Source organism: Nilaparvata lugens, chromosome 3 (genome assembly GCF_014356525.2).
Source record: "Nilaparvata lugens isolate BPH chromosome 3, ASM1435652v1, whole genome shotgun sequence".
Taxonomy (NCBI): domain Eukaryota; kingdom Metazoa; phylum Arthropoda; class Insecta; order Hemiptera; family Delphacidae; genus Nilaparvata; species Nilaparvata lugens.
Window position 1 is genome coordinate 71634357 of NC_052506.1, and position 21712 is coordinate 71656068.

At 33.1% G+C, this 21712-nt stretch overlaps 1 protein-coding gene across 1 annotated transcript in view; it reads right to left on the minus strand.

Annotated features, from left to right (window-relative positions):
- The window catches only part of LOC111046550 (neural-cadherin), a 680352-nt gene that overhangs the window by 451104 nt on the left and 207536 nt on the right, over positions 1 to 21712 (minus strand). The window contains exons 16-17 of the mRNA XM_039422881.1: positions 21427 to 21609; positions 16135 to 16324 (exon numbers count right to left, since the gene is read on the minus strand). Of these exons, the coding sequence (XP_039278815.1) occupies positions 16135 to 16324; positions 21427 to 21609 (373 nt within the window). The remainder of the gene's footprint in view (positions 1 to 16134; positions 16325 to 21426; positions 21610 to 21712) is intronic.

Consider the following 21712-nt stretch of genomic DNA (forward strand, 5'->3'; position numbering starts at 1 on the left):
TAAATATTGGGAAACAGTAAAGTCCAGTCAATATAGACATAAAAATGGGGGTTTGCTTGCAATTTATATCGTAGTTCTGATTTTTTAATATTTTATTTGGGTACATGAGAGAGGTTCAGAACAAAATTCTTCATGTAAAATTCCCTTGTACTAATACAGAGTGGCCCAAAAACCTCGTATTTTAGGTTCATTTTCCAATTTTCAGCTATTTCCGGCAAAATCAGTGATTGGACAGAAAAATTTGCTCTTCCTTTTTTTGAGATCATAAAATTCTCAATGAAATGAGATCATTCGGAACTCTCTATCTCCAATGAATACTGAGTTATGATTTTTCAAATCTGAGTGATATTTTAAGAAAAAAATCAATTTTGATCATATTTAGTATTTGATCAACAATATATCCCGATTACAGTCTAGATGTAAAATTCAAAATCCCTCTGGGCGTAATTTTGTGCTCTAAAATCTGAGACTAGGTAGAGCGCTCTTTCTCATATAGATTTCCAGGTACACTTGACAACAATGCTCATTGTATTGTGAAAAACACCTCATTTTTAGCTTCAACCATCATCACCATCTATATTGTCCACACAGTGATATTTCGCACAATGATATAAGCTCATGAGATTATGTTCAATGAGAATCACCCGTAAGTTGCACTTCATTTCAGTATTTCCTAGTGGAGAGGCGCGCGAGGACACGATCAAGGATCGCTTAAGGATCAAGCTATCAAAATGAAAAAGTTTTCTTAGGAAAACATTTTTTTTTTCAATCATTACTTTCTGAGACATGAGCGCCTAAAGTTTAAATTTTTTGGACAGAACATTTCAAATTCGGTACGAGATGAATCCATAAAATTCAAAGGATAGATTCTTCATGGTATTTTTGATTTAATAAAACAAAAATTTTTTGAAAATTTCAATTTTTGAGAAAGTTATTCAATTTACTGAAATGACCAAAAATAGCGTTTAGTTGAGTTTTTTTTTGTAAATTGAATAACTTTCTCAAAAATTGATATTTTCAGATAATGTTTCAAAATTTTCTTGTTTTATTCAATCAACAATACCATGAAGAATTTATCTCGTACCGAATTTGAAATGTCCTGTCCCAAAAATTTAAACTTCAGGCGTTCATATTTCAAAAAGTAATGATTGGAAGAAAATGTTTTCCTAAGAAAACTTTTTCATTTTGATATATACCGGTACAAATCGAAAAACTTTGAAAAATATCACCAGTACAAGAAAGTTTATTTTTAGTCTTTGCACAGCCTTAAGACGTAGACTGCAACATAGTATTACTATGCTACTCAACTTGCTAATTAATTAAAACTACAATTTCTACAAGTTTGTTTAACACACCTGTTTAATTAAGTAGAACTCGTCTGACCTTTGTATGGGGAAAATCCTTCACCAAGATCTGGGGACTGAACTATTTTATGTTCGTTAGACCACTCAGACGTTCCTGGGACATTGTTGATCTTAGAAAAGTCTTCATTAGCTCGAGGTTGAAAAGCTTCTTATATAATTTACCATTTACATTTGATATTATGAATTTATTATTTATTTGTATTTTTAAATTTTCCGTTCCTATAAATTTTCCGCCCCCAAAACCTGCCGCCCTGTGCGGCCGCCCGGTCCGCCCACCCCTGGGGCCGGGCCTGGCAAGAAAGTGATTGCATGGTATTGAAACTATTTTCATCAGCTGAATCTCCACTTGAAATTTTGATATTCCCGTCAGGAATGAGATTTATGGATGTGGAAATGTGATTGATGTATGTAGTATGAATAACTGACTGAGTTATTTATGAGATGAGTAGTACGAGATGAGTGAGATAGATTTAAATATTTTTTTTTATCTCCCCTTGAAATTAGAGATTACTATCAGGAATGGGATTTATGAATGTGGAAAAATTTTTGATGTATGTAGTCTAAATAACTGACTGCAATTGAATTCTTCATAAACTTCAAAATTGAGCATTTGAGTTGAGTTCATTCCAAGTATATCCATTAATATAGATATCACATTACAGATGTGCACCAGAACTCATTTACTATCACTAAGCATAAATAATGTATGAACAAAATTTCATTTCTTGAACTATGTAAATGAAGACAAACATTCAATGTTTTAATACTGTATCACTGTATATTCGAACTTTGAGAACTATCTGTGACATTTCAACGATTAGAAAATGAATTATTTATTCTCATATTCATTCTTAATATTACTCCACCCTCATTCTATAATCATTACTCCTCGAATGATGGGCAGTTGGAACATGAACGGAAAATAAGAAGTGATAGTTGAACAGATTACTAGGTCTCAACGTCTCCTCGAGTAAGGATATTCTCGATGAGAATATTCTGATATTCCTTCCCGATGAAAATTCGTAATAATCTTTAGAGGGATAGATGAGGAGGAAAAGCATGTCACATAGCTGAATACCAATTTGACGCAACATTTGAGCGACGTTTTGCATGTTCACCTATTCACCTGCTGGTGCAATGCAAAGTGAAGAGAGCGTTGCTCAACTCAGCTAGTAGTAAGAGCATGGCATAAACCATAAACTATAGCTGAAAGCATCAACACGGAGTAGACGGCGAGTGACGTATGAAATAGTTTCTTGTGCAAACTCAGATAAGCTTACGTCGAGTTATGCTGGGAGGGAGGGAGGTACACAATGGAGTTCAATCGACAAGAAGTTTGGGTGTGACTGAGATGGAGCATCCCAACTTAAACCGAAAACAAAGTCCAAATCTCAGCAAAACACTGATGACTCCTGCAATTAGTAACTGCATGCGAATCGTGACGTCACTGAATTATAATAACTTAGTCTAGAGTTGTAACATTATCGAAGGTTTAGTTTGAAAAAAATTGAAAATGTTTGAAGGCTTAGTTTGGATGTTTTGGGCTTAATGCCTGTAGTATTGTTTGTTCTGTGATAAATAAATAGATAAAATTGTAAACAATTCCCAATTACAGGTAATATTGATATTTTCAAATGCTGTAAACTTTTTGTGGTTCAAAACACATCTATTTCTCTCAAAATTGATAATTTATACAGTTTCCGATTTCTATCAGCAGTCAACAATTCAATGACCAATATAATATGAAATAAGAAATCAAACCAATGAACTTTCATGAATAATGTTGATTACGAATTTCTTAATTTAATGAATTACTCAGAATCCCTAAAAAAAACTAGGATATAGTAATAATAAATTCGATATACCGGCATTGAATTGATGCTATTTCATAAATGAAAATTTGAAGTAAATATCACTCCAGATAAATTATTACTTGTATTTGAGTGGTAGAGAGTTCTAGAAGAAAATAAATTGGATAATGAGGAAGAATAAGAAATAGCTTTGGAAAAAGTAATTCTGCTTAACATCGGAAAATCGAAATAATGGCTTTAGAAAAAGTAATTCTGTTCAACATCGTCAAATCGAGAGGATCTTTGGAAAGATTTAATACGTACCAACTGGACTTTCTGAACAGGCATCACAATATTTTTAACTCATTTATTCATTTATTTATTGGATAGATGAACAATACAGTAGTCGGAAAAGACGAAAACAGGCTATTGCCCAAAATTTCTCCAATTTCCTTATTTTGTCTTAAATTGTCCAATAATATGTAGGTTATGTCCATTTCAATTTATACACTATATCACCAACTGAATATACAAATAAGAATAAAACAAAACAAAATTATTTGAATATTCCTTCTTCTGTCCCAACATGATTATTAAAGTAAAAATATTTTCTGATTTTTAATAAATTTATTAATGATTCAAATATCATCAATTATCACGAACATAAATCGCAAAGGGAGATTTAAAGATAACTCGATGGAATTGGAAGGAATTTCGTTGATGGTATGGCATTCGAGAGTGAGAAAGAAACCAGCAGAAGAAGCAAGAATAAGAAGAGAGCTAGCAGACTGGAAGCCGCTGACGAACAAGAAATGATCAGAAGCAAAAAGGTCTCTGCAGGAAGAGGGAGACAGAAAGTGTCAACTTGTCAGTGAGACTCTTCATCGCTATCTCCAGTCCCGGAATTCTCCAGGATCCAGATAGCAAGTGGAACCAATTTATGCGAAAGAAGATAGGGCAGATGAAGGCCTGCACCCCCTGACTTATGCCGCACTCTTCCGCCGGCTTAAAAGGCCAGGTCTAAGCCTTCTCCAGCCTGGCTTAGCATCCTCCATTCTGCTCAACCTGCTTTTACCAAGAAAATCCTATCACATAGATTGTGAGCTTGATTTGCTCATTATTATTTTCGTCCTTAGTCACATGTTATATTGATGTTACTTGAGTGAATCAGACTGTAAACATTCGAAAATTGCATCGTTTAACACACTCGAATCACTTTAATTCATTGGAACATCATAATAATATATTACAAACATCCAGAATCTACGAACAATATACGTAGATTATAACTCATCAACCACATGGATTATTGGAACCGCAGTCTTTTACAAACTCAAGTATAGGAAAATACCTACCTACAGTATAGAAAAGTTTAAGAGATACAGCACAGATAATTTTAGAGTAAAAACTAGAACAAGAAGCCAGTCAAGGATCATGGATCATAGTTACTGAAATATTAGAAAATCAATACCCATATACACAACATTCATAACTCTAGATTTGAGAATACCACTAACGGTTGTTATGGAACGATTAACACTGAATATAACTGTACTCTACTCATTAAAAATGTTTGATGTTTGAATACCAATTATGATAAGGGATTGTATCGGTACGATAGTTCAAGAGAAATCAGATCATGTAGTTTATATTTTCAAAATGTTCTGTACTCTGTACATTCATGTGAGTTATGATTTTGAAGTCCGCGGATTTTTTCATGATTCTCAACAATAAACTTTTGCATTAGATTCAAGCCCATATGCAGATACTCGGTTTAGACCAAGGTACCTACAATACCTGTATTCTAGGTACATTAGTTTAGACGGAGAAATGTCAGCTGTTGGCTAAAACCCCGTATGAAACACATTCCAATAAATGCAACCATATCAACAAGTAGTAAACGTGGTTGAATGTTTAACTTAGTGTAAGTATGAGGCCCTCAAACTTCCAATTTCATAAACGAGAAGATAGAAGTTTTTCAAACGTTCATAAAAACATTATGAGTAGTTTTCCTCTGCTCTCAATTGAATAATATCACCTCAAGGTTTATTCAACACTACAACTAACGTAAGAAACAGTGGTCATTTCCTAGAAACGTCAAATGAGGGCTGAGACATGGTGATAGGGAAATTAAGTGGATTAAGATGCGCCACTTTGAGAGCCTACCACAGGCAAGGCAACCGCTGCAGGCAAATAAGTGCTCACGCAGCGAACTACAAGAGGCAGAAACGAGATAAGTCCATGTAGGAAGCGACCAATCCCCTGACACAGGGGACAAGCTGCTCCAAAATTTGCAACACACTCTGTCGGATACATCTCGCTCGCACACCCCTCACCCAGAAATCCGCTTTGCGGTTACATTGCAATTGAAACCGATCCAGGCTTCTCCTCACCCCTCTCCAACATCCCAACAGGACAGTAAAAAGGAAGCTCGTGGTATTGTCAACCCAAAGGAATACTCTCTTCCAACTCGGGCTTTCACAGTCAATAGCCGGAAAATTCCTTTTAGTTGAAGAGCAGCAGGTAAAAGAGCTCCAGTGTGTATAGCCGAGAGTTCTCAGCAATATCGGAAACACAAACCCACCTCGTGGTGCAGCTTCTCCCTACCCATGCCCTCTAAGAGCTCTCATACTGAATCTTGGAAGAAATAGAATCAAATCAGAGACACACAATGATTGATTTCTTGTCAATTGTTTCTTCTCTTATTTCTGCTCCTTCTACTCATCATTATTCCACCTATTGATGCATTTCAAGTGATGAGAAGTCTTCACGATATTTGAATACAGAATTAAACTGTATTCGGTTTTCTTTGTAAACTGTATTTGTATCCCGTGGATTTTGATTGTGAAGAGTGGGAAGATGAATCTAGCAACGATATTATTTTCAATGAAATGAGTTCATGGAATGCAAAGTCATAAACATTTTCTGCTAAACTCGTTTTTTTTTCAAGGAGAAAATCCATTTGATCTGATGAGAGAAATTAAATCTAATGAGTGAACGAATTTATTGATGTGAGGTTCCAATTTCCAGTTCATAGAACCAAAATTAAAATTCAAGTCATCAATTGACATTCTTAATAACTGACATACCAATATCAATTACATTCTGTTGAACTATATAACTTATAAGTAGGAGAAAGACTAGAATATAGACTGCTCAACCATTTTGCTGAACAATAATCAGTAACAATAATTGTGAATTGACCGAGAACGCTATTAAACTCCAATGTAGGTCGTATTAAGGATCAAGTTGAGAGTGACTACGGTCGTCCAATGATGCTCAATCGAGTCGAATACTTTCCTTACGAGACAAGGAACGGAGTTGGAATCATAAGCAGCATGCCCATAATAATCAGCATGGGGGCGAACGAACCCCCATAAGGAGGCGGTCGCTGATTCGCTTCACGCATGTGGGTGTGGGACTTTAATTAAAATGCTGCAAGCGACGACGGAAGATTCGAGGCGCGTCTCTTTTATTGGCGCTCGATTTTCGGCTGAGAGCCGAGCTCGAAACAATTAGCTGGCGAGTTGTGTCACCAATTAAGCGCCTTTTACAGCTCGATTATCAGCGCACCATAATCGTCATTCCAAACATTACAACTATTAGCTGATAACTGCTGAATAAGTTTTTGTCTTTATTAGCTTTTTCTTGTCAAATACCAGTCAGTATTTTACAAAATATAGGTTTATTTCATTTAACATTTGGATAAAATATAATTCAACTGCATTTGGGTACTCAGGTAGAGTAACCATACAATTGTACGGCATACAATTCTACTAGAGCATTATGAGAGGAACTTGAAGTAATTTTAACATTTTGAAAAAATAATTTTTTAATGCTCTGTATCTATAGAGCATTATAAGAGAAGATGATTTCACTATATTTAAAGATTAGCCTTTGTAAACCAAAGACTAGTTGAACAGACACCGCTGAGAAATTCAGTTAAAGTCGATAGTTACCGAACAGAGTCGTGAAACATGAGTGAAATCAATGGTGCTTACCGGGTTAATAAAAGCTATTTGAAGCAGGCCATTTATTAAAATTGATGGAAGATGTGTGAATAAAATTTGTGAAATTTTCATAGAACATATTAGAAGACACAAACGTAGAGTGCAGAAGATTGGTGCTTACCGTTTGAATAAGATTGTAAAATCTTTGTAACTAGATATTGTAATATTTTGTTATACCGCACAAAATAAAGTTGACTACGGAATTCTATCAGAGTACGGTGAAAACCATTCTAGACGAGTTGAATATGATATTTTTCGTCATACTAGTCTGGGCCAGACAGATTGAAAACAGATACGACGTTCAATCACTGTTTTCCATTACCTGGATGATTGCCTTCTCTTCAATTAGCCGGAACCATGGAATATGTCAAATAAATAAAAAATATATATATATACAAAAGCGAAATGGCACTCACTCACTGACTGACTCACTCACTCCCTCTCTCGCAGAAACTCGCAGATCTACCGGACCAAAAACGTTCAAATTTGGTAGGTATGTTCAGTTGGCCTTTTAGAGGCGCAGTAAAAACAGATTTATCGAGAACAAATGAACAGAAATTGTTCAAATTTACTACAGAAGCTCAGATGGGGGTGTAATAATGTTGTGTTAGAAGGAATTTGCAATAACGTCAAAGATACGCTCAAAATTAGCGTTTTTCCAGCGTTTTTTTTTTTTTTTTTTGCTTTTTCTCAGATTTATCGAGAACAAATGAACAGAAATTGTTCAAATTCAGTACAGAAGCTCAGCTAGTTTGTAATAATGTTGTGTAAGGAGGAATTTGCAATAACGTAAAAGATACGCCCAAAATAAGCGTTTTTCCAGCGTTTTTTCATCTTTCTCAGATTTATCGAGAACAAATGAACAGAAATTGTTCGAATTTAGTACAGAAGCTAAGCTTGGGTGAAATAATGTTGTGTTAGAAGGAATTTGGAATAACGCATAAGATACGCCCAAAATCTGCGTTTTTCCAGCGTTTTTTTGCGCTCTCTCAGCTTTATCGAGAACAAATGAACAGAAAATGTTCAAATTTACTACAGAAGCTTAGCTGAGGTGTAATAATGTTGTGTTAGAAGGAATTTGCAATAACGTCAAAGATACGCCCAAAATCTGCGTTTTCCAGCGTTTTTTTGCGCTTTCTCAGCTATATCGAGATAGCTGTCAAATATATATAATGAATTTTCAATAAAAAAATAAATAAATAAATTCCATTCCAATTGAATTCTATAATTCCAATTTCTAATTTTATTCTATTTCATTTCTGATTTCTAAATTTAAATCTCCTCTTCTCTATTAATTCATAATCTACACCTTTCCTTATCCATAACCCACTCAAATTTGAAATCTCCCGCTTGTAACCCATAATGGCCCACCAACTACTCCCATAATACTCCTTCCATCAGTACGCCTCCGTTCGTCTGTACTGCGTCTGTACTGCACTGTCTGTGCTCTATGGTTTATACAACATCTCTTTCTATTGAATGTGAAAGATAATCTTGAACGTTTTTCAAGATTTACTATCTAGATTCTAAGATTTGAGAAACAAAGTTTTGACTAATCGGCTATAAAAGTTCCAACTGCGAATCATTAAAACGACGGATACTTGATTTTATTCGAGAAAGTAACAAATGCTCTGAGCAGTTTCAACGTGGATGAAAGTTCTCGTGAACAATGGTTGTTGATTTTCTTGCAGGAAAAAGGATGCTTGTAACAAATTCTTGTCTTCCCCGAGAATTAACTTTGAATAACGAGTTCAGGAAACGCTTCTCTTCAATGAGCTTTTGTTAGCTCACTTTGTAAGCTAATTTCAAAACAATAAAACAAAGGGCCATTACCCTCGTTTTACATTTATCAGTTTTTTCTCTGGCCTGCATAATAATCATTGCTTATTTTCCAGCCGAAATTCTGAGAGCTCTTCTCAATCAATTGGCACACAACGTTTCAAGAGGACTTTCATTATCATCGCATTCTTGCCTTTCTCCATCTTAATCTTCTCATTTCCCTTCTATTTCCACTCCATGATTCTCTTCCTCAATTATTGCAAGCTTCCAAAAAAATTTGAAAGAATTTTTCAAAATTTTCGATTGATTGATTTGAAGCATTATTAATTACAATATTTATGTCAATTTTTAAATAAGTATTGCATTTGAACAAGTAAAAATATCCCAAGTAAAAATGTTAAACAGTTTTTTTTCGTTCTTAACATGTATCTTTCTGAGTTTTTATTGCTGGATTAACTTAATGATAATGTACTTTCAGATATTACCATTATCACAGTATAACCGGAAGTTCGTAGATTAAATCCTGGTAGAAAAATTCCAAGAAGATCAGTGGTATAAAAAACTCATTAAATATTTTGGGGAAAGACTAAGTAGAATAGAGCGCACTGGAAAGGGATCAAAGTTTGCCAACGTTATTGAAATTGTTACCGAACTTTGTAACTAATTAAACAGGTACCTGTCGACGCTTAATGCCGCTTATTAACAAGAGACGGAGGATTCTGTTCACTGTAAAGTAACAAAAGATTGACTGAGCTTCTTTACACTGGCTGCATCACTAACATTTACAATGTGGTTTATTAAGGTTATGGGTCAATTTGCGGTTTGCGGTTGATTGATGTCCATTTCATGGATTTTAAGAGGAGTATTGACGGAGACAAAAGGTAAGGGCTTACTAATGACCTTTGAAAAAATTGAAAATAGACTTGCAATTTCTACATGACTTTCAATTTTACATCAATATACAGAGTATTTCAGAAGTAGTGTCGTAGTGTCAAACATTTTAGGGTATTGTTCCTTGATGATAGGAGACTACAAATGACTTATTTGAAGTGTCCAAAACTCAACGGTTATCCTTATAGCTACCATTTTGTTTTTTTCACTTAGAATCTTTTATCTCAAGAACGAAATGTTGTATTGATCTGAAAGTTGGCATGAATATTTATGCTATGAAGACTCAACTTTAAAAAATGAAATAAAAACTTGTACATATTCAAAATGGTGGCCATTTTTAATTTTCGATTCCAAACTTTACGAAAACCGTTCAATTTACATTTACAAGAGAAAATTCACAAGAGACAAAAAGTTAGCAAATTTTATCAAGATTTCAAGGATACCTCATTTATTAAGATTGGTCAGACAACAACAGAGAAGTTAATTCTTTTCGTACTGCATGCATGCACAAAACAAACAAGATCATTTGAATAACATTGTAAAATCAGTTGTATGGCAATATGGAGCCATATCGAGTTTCAAAGCTTCATCTTAAATGAAAATGGAATTAAAAATTTAATACTGTTGTTTAAATAAATAATGGTGAGAATTGGTCATGCATGTAGTTCAAAAAGGATTAATTTCTCTGTTATTCTTCGACCAATCTTGATAAATGTGGTATCATTGAAATTTTGATAAAATTTTCTAACTTTTTTGTCTCTTGTAAATTTTCTGTAAAGTGAACGGTTTTCGTGAAATTTGGAATAAAAAATTTTAAATGTCCGCCATTTTGAAAATTTATATCGAAAAGTTTTTATTTTATTTTTTTAAGTTGAGTCTTTATAGCATAAATATCCATGCCAAATTACAGATCAATATCATTTCGTTCTTGAGATAAAAATTCCTAAGTGAAAAAAACGAAATGGCAGCTGTATGGATAACCGCTGAGTTTTGGACACTTGAAATACGACATTTGTAGTCCCCTATCATCCAGGAACAATACCCTGAAATGTTCGACACTATTTCTGAAACATCCTGTATAAAATGAATACGGTACAATGTCAGTAAGAAAGAAAACAGCAATATTATTATTACTTTTAATTGAGGTTGATAAATATACCAACTATAAATCAAGCTCTGTGGGTGATGATTCGAAAAATGATTGATATTTTTTCCAATTTTCGGACCTCGAAGGCACATATTTGCAAACGAAATCACATAATAAATAGGCTGCCCTGTAATAGTATACCCATTTCATCTGATTGAGAGAAGAAGAGAACGATCGAAATTGTTTCATTCTTTGAAGAATGTTCTATTTTGAAGTGCATTGAACCATGGGAAAGTGATTTAGAATTCACCCAAGGAAAAGGTTGCTAACCTTAAAGGAGGATAACCGATACAAATAAAATACTTAGTTTAGATACAATAGTTCAACTCAAGCAATAAAAATCTATGTCAAACTATAACTTCTAACGTAACATCATGGAAAGAGTAGGTGTTTGCACCGATTTCACATTTATTTGTCCTTGGACATTAAAAGATGAAAGATGACATCCACGATCACGAATACAGCCAGGGAAATCGCAGAAAATATCACAGAAATCGGGAAAAATCCAGGGGGAAAGGGGAAACTAACCGGTAAACAATCGAACATTCCATAACAATAAATTTCGAAAATCGTTGCGCAAGTGAATCGAGGTAACAGATACGTAACCGATGCCATTCGAACCGAAAGTAATGTCTACATCACGTGACGACTACATCTAGAAGAACTCGATAGAAATAATGTGGTAGATAGAATGAGATCCGTTGCTATAAAGTATGAAAACGGAGAGAAAGAGAATGTCAATGAAACTTGTCTGAGATGCTGACAAAATCCTTACACAAGTGAACAGGTGAACACCAATGTCCTCTTTTCTTCAAGAGATTCACGATATCGAACACAATTCTCCGACGAATGTGCACTTTCATAATATCTGGCTCTAAATTTCATTCGTGGAGGATAAACGGTGCAGAAATAATGCACTACCTCTCTACCTCACACCTTCAGAGTTTCACCACTATCACTACTGCAATCATGGCTCGGTGGACTCCGGAGATATTCAAAACGACAAATATATCATCTACAAGGAATTTCGCCCAATTTTATGCCCTCACTTGGAACGTTCACAAGACTTAATATTTTCCACATTCTACTTCTGCGTATCCAATAATATCTCTCATTATTTGATCTCAAACAGAAAATATCATAAACCCCGATAATCAGAGCTGATTGAGGCCAAAGGATTTTCAAGAATATCCTTAGCAAAGGAAGCAAGAATATCAAGTTTCTAGGTATAATCTAGTCGTTATTAATATTCTAGTATTTTATTAATTATATGCAATCAATAGGAATCAGTATTTAATGAACAAAAACAATACTAGCAAAAAAATACAAAAAACCTGTATTTTCTAAAATAAAACGTTACGAATTTATTCTCATCGTCAGATGTGGATAAAGCGTGTATGTTCGGAAGAATAACAATAAAGTATATTATTGGAGTGCAATCAGATTTTTATTTAAATTCAGTTTATTGGATTTCCAATATGATTAATCGATTACAAATAATAATTTATAACACGAACCAAAACAATGATCTGATTTGTTGATAGTTAAAAAATTGGTTATTCTCCATTTCTTCCATATATTTCATTCCTGAATTTTTTCATTTAGACAGTATGAGGTTTCTATGTTAAGAAAATATGAATGGATTGAAAAAACAAAGATCACTTGGTTAATACTTATTTCTCCACAAAATTATGATATTGAATGTATAGAGCTTTGTTTCCCCTTCAGTTCCCCTGTCAAATGATTAATACAAATCATTAAACTCGCAAACCTATAGAAATATAAAAGTTGAATTCCGATTGCGCGAATAATGCGCTGATTGGAGTATGATAGAAAAATCAGAGACACTGTAAGCTGAAATTAATTGAAGAGGATGTAATCAGAGAGGATTTAGAGTTCAACGTAACGACAGTGTAACACGAAATTCTGAGAAGTAACTGGACAGGAGAGGGAAAAATAGGATTGAGCAGTGATTCCATTTGAAACGGGACAAGCTTCATGTCCCAGGCATTGTACACATACATAACGGTGCGGATTTAGTAGCCTTATCCCACAGCAGACGCTCGATTTAATCAGAATCACAACTAAACCGTAGCACGAGCAACTGTAGCACAAAATGCGGGCAACAACATAGAATCCACTCTGAATTGAGCTCCTGAGAGAGATAACACACTGCTAAGGTAATAGGGAGCATTTAATGCTTAGTGCCGTGTTGTTCCATTAGCCAACTCACTTTATTGTCGGTTTCCAAGAGATTCAGTTGCAATCGACCCACAGATCTCTCACACAAATAATGTTCAAATTTCAGCACCCCACAAGTTTAAACACGATGGATGAGACAGGGAAATTTAGGTGAATTTGAGATAACAGAAAATTAGAACTGAGATAAAATTTGTGTGAAAGAGAAATGATCTAGATTCACGGGTATGAATAGAAAGCGCGAGTTCCAAAGCTTTATTTTAATAACTTTAGATTACCAAGCAGTTTAGTTTCAGAGAGTATTAAAAATGTAATCTACAGTGTTTATCACATGTAGAAATGTAATATAAAAATGTAAAAATGTAATATACAGTGTTTTATAGTATCAAAACCTAACTTTTTTAGTTTGATACTTCTTACTCAGAACAAACAGGACTTGCGGCGTGGTTTAAACGTTTTCGAGAATATTCTTAGTGTACGATACTATCAATAAACTTTTTGATTAAAAAAATGGTGTTATGAATAATAAATAGTGTCATTATATGGATGGTTTAATGAATATTATTAAAAATATTATTCCAGGCATAAATAATCACATCATTACTTAGAATATTGCCAGTTATTATTCAATCTTCTTATTTATAAAAGGAGCGTTTCTTGAACATTCAACGTGAGATTGGAAAGAAGAAAGTATATTCTCAGAAAAAGTCATACATCAGAAAATATGAGCGTCTTAAATAAATGGTGGAAACTTTTGAAAAGAACTTACAATGAACAGTTAAAGAGTGGAAATCCCTCAAGCGGCGCGGCGCTCAGATATGAATAATTCATCAGCTGCAAGCCGAAAGTGCTCGAAGTGAAATTTATATTAGCGACTGTCTGAAAGCGCAGATTATTAATCCCGAATGGCAGCATCTATGGTTGGCTGTAAGCTGTTATGTATGGATGTACACTTCAAGCTAAACTGTTTGCTAACTACTTTGATTTCGGCTGCGTAATTCATTGACCAAGTCAAAGTTAAACTTCACTGTTGCCAACTTTGTGCGACAACACAACTTTGAAAGCCTATTTGGTCATTCAGGACAGCTTTCTCCACTCTCCGAAAATCATATCCGACAGATAATGTATCACAAAACGAATATCATTGGTTCCATCACATGAATAGTCCATTCAATTCATTTATTTGTCATAGTTTAAGGATATATTTTCTCTCTCATCTTTCTCATCTCATGTTGAATAGGCAAAAACCGCTAAATCGACTACTGCCTCTGTTCCATTGCTCACTCTTGAGTCAACACTTTCACATGTGCTTCAAATAATTTCCTAGTTTAGAGCTTCAAAACCCACAAAATTTAACATGCCTCTCAAATCTCTCTTACGCAAGATAGTCTCTTACTCAATAGAGAACAGCTATGAATAAGCTAGAGAACAGCTATGAATAAGCAAACAATTTTGTTAAGGTTTGTATTCTCAAATGAATGAATTCTCATAAATTAAATATCATTTCTACATCTTTTGATTTACCTATATTTTCTTGCTGATCTGAATTATGATTTGATCCCAGCCAATGAACATGATATTTTTAAATCAAAAAATCTCAACTGTCCTATGAATGGAAATAATTGTCTGTAGTATAAATGAGAGCTTTTCAAAACAATTTTTATGAAAAAAATAAGTGAGCTGTTATGAATGAAACTGAATGTAGAGCATTGGAATAAAACGTAATGGCTTGTATTGAGACTTATATTGCTTCAGAAATGGAGTAGCTTAAAAACCAGATACATTTCCACATCATCGATAATCATAATCAAAACAGTAAAGGATTTTATAACCATTATTATATTCGTAAGGTCAGGGGGAAGAACATAGTAGGTACTATCCTCACTAGGAAAGAGTCGTCAAGAAAAATTATAATTATATGCTTGCCAGTTAAATAATAACCATTGATGTGGTGCTACAGCCAAATTTTATTTAAGACTGGTTCAAATTAATCATGGTTGTGACTTACAATTTTCATAGAGACTAAAAAGTCTAGTGGTCAAATAAAATGTTATAGGAAGTTTTTGTCTCAAAAGACCATGCAACAGGTTTATTTGAATAGCAGAAATGTGAACATTACTGTAAAAATGTAATATCTAAACCCAATAGATAAATAAAAATGACAGGCTTTCATCCTCCTTTCCTTCTCACAGTGTCTCAGTAGACAAAAAGAGGCCTGACTGTACACCAATAGTTTCAGGGGACTAGGGCCACCATACAAACGTTGAAAGAATATTCTCGAATCTCTAAGGAAATGTACTCAAGTAAATAGTTGATTTTTTTTCCTATATAGTTCATTCGATGATGTGTAAAATGTGGTTGGTCTACTTTCTATCAAGTTCTTTGAAACTACTCATCGAAAGTACAATCCTGGAGCACAATCCATGTGAGTATCACCCTTAGCGGAAAAAAATAATTGAATAGAGGTAGAGTTCCCCCTAGATGACTACATAGACTGTACAGTATAGCATACACAGTGTTACTGTGATACCTTAATCCGCAACAATCGCACCAAACTATAAATCCATTATTGTAAAAATGACTTCTATTCAACCTTCAATTCGCACTATTAAAAGACATTGAAAAATATGATAGAGAATACCCCAAACTAAATAACGGAAATATTAGTCAACTTTATGTTTCTTCAGCTTTCTTAACTAGCCTATATGTTTAATGAGAATTTGAATGTTGATGTTCGGTAACTATGTAAATAGGCCTGTAACTGTATGTAAATAGGCCTGTGATATATAAATAGGCCTAATCATGAACTATTATATGATCAAAGATGATATTTTGAATAACATGATAATCATCATTAAAGCCTAAAACAGAAAATTTCAAATAGTTGTCAACTTCCTATACATGAAATGTGAGGAGGAGGTTGATGTGAATATAATTTTGAGTAGATTTCCTACCTGAATTGGGCATTCCGTTGCTGTTGGGCCTGGCCGATGGAGCCGCGTCTCGAGCCTCGACCTCCAGCGCGTAGGCACCCTGCTTCTCGCGATCGAAAATTACTTTAGTGAACACTTCGCCCGTCTGCATATTGATTTCGAAAAAGTCTTTGCCCTCGTTACGAGGCGACTCGACCACGTAGTAATGCACCTGCAAACAAACAAACACACACAAACTGTATTATCCACTCAACATTACAGAACAATACCTCAAATAATGTAACAGTATATAATATAGGCCTATCATATCAAAATTATATAACAGTATATTATAATATAACTTATTAACTATATCACAGCAGAGAAAGAAGGCTTCATCAACAGGAATCAACTACATTGATATAATCATATTATTATAAAATTGTTGGGCCCGGTTGTACAAAAGCCTGTTGAATTTTATTCATGATTAAATCCACGAGAACCAATCAGAAAAGGCTATTTTGAAGAGAAGGCTTCTGTGATTGGTTATCGAGACATTAATCACGGTTAAAACTAAAACGGCTCTTGTGCGACCAGGAAATTGTATTGAAAATATCAGTCCACAATAGTAGTCTTAGATTGGATAATAATTTCAAACAATTAAAAATTGGAAGAAAAAATTCACACATGTAAAAATGGAAATAATTTAATTTTTTACGAAAATACTTTCAATTATTTTTCGGAGTTGTATTATAGATTTATGTGGCATCATAGATAGTCAAAAGTTATCAGATCTAAGTTCAGTTGAAATGAATCAATATATTATAAATTAGTTGGCCTAATAAAACGTGGTTGTCCTGGTGGATGGTCAATTTTTACAGTTGAAATATGATATTCGGATCTAATTTATTAGGCGAAACTCCATCATATTATTCAGGTATATCATAATCACAATGTATAAATCTGCCATCATAATTATTATAGTTGAATATTTTTCTCCATTACCTAGTGCAACTCCAGTTTTTTGTCAACAACAATTTTGAAAATTTGAGAATTAACAATAGTCAGTGAGTAGAAAAACTCATGGAGTTATCCGACTATATGACAATCTTCTAGACCAGAAACCTAATTTATTCAGTTATTATAATATTATCACAGTTAACATTTTTATCGGTTGAACAGATCATTCATTCATAAATACCATTGCTTGATAAATAATTTATATGATGTATTACCAGTAAGTGGGCCGATATCAAGATAACTCTACTAGAATATACAATTTTATTGACTAGAATGTAGGAAATATTAATGAATTACTGATTAGTGACGATCGTCAATCTTCATATGACAGATTGTTCATACAGTATAAATCCAATCCACATTCATAATTATGCAGTTATTGATGTGGAGATTCCAACACCCTATCACTAAACTATCTATAGTCAGTAAGTCAATATTTCCTAATTCCCATTCAATAGAATACTATACTCTATTGTTGGCAGTTGAACTTTAGTCAATTTGTGCATACTGTAGAGCCAATCCAGATTATGTACTCGTACTTAGTATCTCTTTTCTGTATAGGGCTACTTTTATAGAAATTGTAAGAAAATAAAAATCTTAGTATCCTTTTTGAAAATATTTAATGACAACATGTTTCGGACATTGATGCCATTTTTAAGTGATATGAAGTAAATAAATAAATACTGCTAGAAGATTCTTATTTTGATCATATGTTAGTGTATTCATATGATTCTATGAACTAAAACTATAAATTGTGGATTTAAATTTGCATGATTCTATCAAAAATGGGGTTATTGGTGTCTAATTGGATAAGGTTTATTATTTTATCTCTGTTTAATTTTGCTGCTTTATAAATATGAAATTCTTCTTTAACATTGAGTTTCTTCTTCTTCTTCTTTTCCTTCCCCTTATGCCGCTAAGCGTCGGGTGCCTCCAGCCATTTCTTATATTGCACTCTATCCTGGGCCATCCTCCTAACGTCCGTCATTGTCTTTCCCTTTCCAGCCGCGATACTCGCCACATACTCGCTCCATTCCATCCGTGGTCGTCCCCTGCCTCGACGTCCCTCCGGTCTTGCTTCCATTACCATCCTTGCTTTTCTTTCCTCACTCATTCGTGTGACATGTCCATACCAACCTAAAGCTTTTCGTTGGACAGAAATGATCAGCTCTTCCTCCTTCAGAGTATCTCTGAGTTTATCACTGAGTTGAACATTGAGTTTACCACTTTTATTACCATAATTTAGTATTTTCATATTGGAATTTATATCTGTAAAATTATGGCCTGAATCTATCAAGTGTTCAGCAAATGCCAACTTTTGTGTATAATTTCTAGATTTTAGTGCTTGGATATGTTCTCTAAACCTGATATGGAAATTTCTACCCGTTTGTCCGATATAGAATTTGTTGCAATCACTACATTCAAGTTTATAGATTCCAGATTTTTTAAACTTATCTTGCTGTACATTTAAATTTGAATTCATTTAAAATCAGTTCGAATGCATTGTTTGTTGTCCTATAACCTAAAATGAATTTATTTTTTGTAAAGGTCTTTCTTATATCTTTATTAAATATTGTGTTATATGGAATACAAATATATTCTCTATTTCCTATATTTCCTTGATTATTTTGAGTTCTATTCTGTATTACTTGTTCTTTTTGTTTGTAAATCATTCTATCAATAGTTTTGGTATCATATCCATTTTTTATCGCCATATACTTTATTATTGTCTTCTCTTTTCTGTAATTATCTTTTGATATGGGAATATTTATTAGCCTGTATATCATTGAATTGAAAGTTGAAATTTTTTGTTGCCAAGGATGATTTAAATCTCTAGGAATTATACAATCTGTATGTGTAGGTTTTCTATAAATGCTAAAATCATGTTTGTTATCTTTCATACTAATCGTTAAATCAAGAAAATTTATTTTATGTTCTTGAGCTTCCATCGTAAATTTTATAAAAGGTGATAATGAATTTAAATATAATTCAAAATCTTCATGTGTTTTATCTTTATTATTATACAAAAATATTATATCATCAACATATCTGTGCCAATAAATAATATTTTTCTTTAGAGGATTATTATCATTCATTATTTTAGATTTTTCCAAATTGTTCATGTATATGTTAGCCAAATAACCTGATAAAGGAGATCCCATTGCCAAACCTTCCTTTTGTTTGTAATTTTTCTTATTGAATTTGAAATAATTTTGATCTACACATACTGTTGTCAATGCTATTGAATCTTCTATTTCATCATTATTAATATTATTATCTATCAAATTTTGTTTCAGAATTCTAATTGTTTCATCTGTTGGAATACTAGTATACATGTTGGATACATCAAATGATAGGAAAATAGCATCAGTTGGAATTCTTATATCTTTAATTTCTTGAACTAAATGATATGTGTTTTTTATGCTATGGTTTTCTCCCATTATTGTCTTTTGAGGTAGTATTTTATTCAAATATTTGCAAACTTTATATGCAGGAGCATTACGATAATTTACTACTGGCCTTATTGGTATTCCAACCTTATGTACTTTTGGTTGGCCTCTAAACATTGGAGATAAAGGATTTATCATCTTCATTTTGAATTGTTCTGCTCTGGAGATTGATTTACATTTAGATATGATATTATTAATACTTTTACTATATTCAAGAGTTGGATCTTTTGTTAAATTTTCAAATTTGTTATCTCTAATGAATTTCTCTACTTTATCATTATAATCTGTTTGTTTTATAATAACTGTAGTAATTCCTTTGTCTGATTTTGTGATAATGGCATCATCATTCTTCAATTTGTTTGAAATGGAATCCACTAGTTCCAAATCTTCTTTGGATCTTTCAAAAATTTTATTTTAATTTTTTCCTATTATTTCCTTTTTCAATTGTATTTATGAAATTTGTTCCTAATAAGTTGTGATCCTCACTTTCTTTCCTTCTTATAGACGTTTCCACTTCCATCAGTTGTTCTTTCAAGACATGCACTTTGTGATCTAAAATTATACACAAAAGTCGGCATTTGCTGAACACTTGATAGATTCAGGCCATAATTTTACAGATAAGAATTCCAATATGAAAATACTAAATTATGGTAATAAAAGTGGTAAACTCAATGTTAAAGAAGAATTTCATATTTATAAAGCAGCAAAATTAAACAGAGATAAAATAATAAACTTAAGCCAATTAGACACCAATAACCCCATTTTTTATAGAATCATGCAAATTTAAATCCACAATAATTTATAGTTTTAGTTCATAAAATCATATTAATACACTAACATATGATCAAAATAAGAATCTTCTAGCAGTATTTATTTATTTACTTCATATCACTTGAAAATGGCATCAATATCCGAAACATGTTGTGATTAAATATTTTCAAAAAGGGTACTAAGATTTTTCTTCTTCTTTCTATTTTGTACTTAGTAGTATGGAGAAGCCAATTGGCTGAGCACCCCACTAAACAATCGTCTTATAGTCAGTAATTGACTAATTTTCCCTATTCTAATTCAAAAGAATACAGTTTTCAACATATGAGAAAAAAAATTGATCATCAACAAATAAATATTATTGGCTATTATCTCTAGAATCTTCCACCCCGAACTATTTAAATATCCATCTCCTTGGTAAGGGATACTCGTATTTACATAAAAATTGAAAGTCAATGTAACTTTTTTCACTTAGGCCTATACTAATATCATTTTCAAATCAGTGAATTTTTATTTCATTTTAGGTACAAAATACTTAGGTTCAAGGTACAAACAACCTAGGTTCTAGGTACATGACCCATGTTTTACCTTGAACCTATTTGCATTTTCTTTTCTAATTTAAAAAAAACCTTACAAAACATGGTTTGATTAATCTGTAAAAAATATACTGGATTCAGAAAAGTATGAATTATAAGTTGTATAATTTGAAAAACATTGTCTTGAATGGTCACAGAAATAAAATAAAAGTTTTAAAAATAGATTCAAGGTTCAACACTCTTCCCTACTCACTAAAAGTGAAATAGAAACATATTTTACTAACTTATTTTTTATATTACTCACACACTCACTTGAGAGTGTTGAGTGTGCCGTGAATGAGTATTTACACGGCCCACTCAACCACTCTCAAGTGAGTTAGTAAGTAATATAAAAAATTATATACCCCACTTACTTGAAAATGACTCAAGTCGAAACTTGTGAGAAATAACATAAAGTTGAAAAAATGGTAATTTGATTCAATTTAATTTGATTCAGGTAATTTTTATGTATTCAAATGATTTTTTCATTGAACAGATGAACTTAATTTTGTTAATCTCACCTCACTATTCGGATATGTTCCATCCTTGTCGATCGCGTTGACTTGAGTAACTTTGGTACCGACCGGCTCTCCCTCCAACACAGTCTCTTGCTCTCGCTCAGTGAACAGGGGAATCTCATCGTTCACATCTTCCAGCATGATGTAGACTGTCGCCTCGGAAGCCAGCTGCTGAGCTCCATTGTTCTGAAAACAAGCAACAATAGATATTCAATTCAATTCTTCCACAACACACAAGAAGACAATGAGAAATCAATAATAACAGTAACAATAATTTATAAAATAGAAT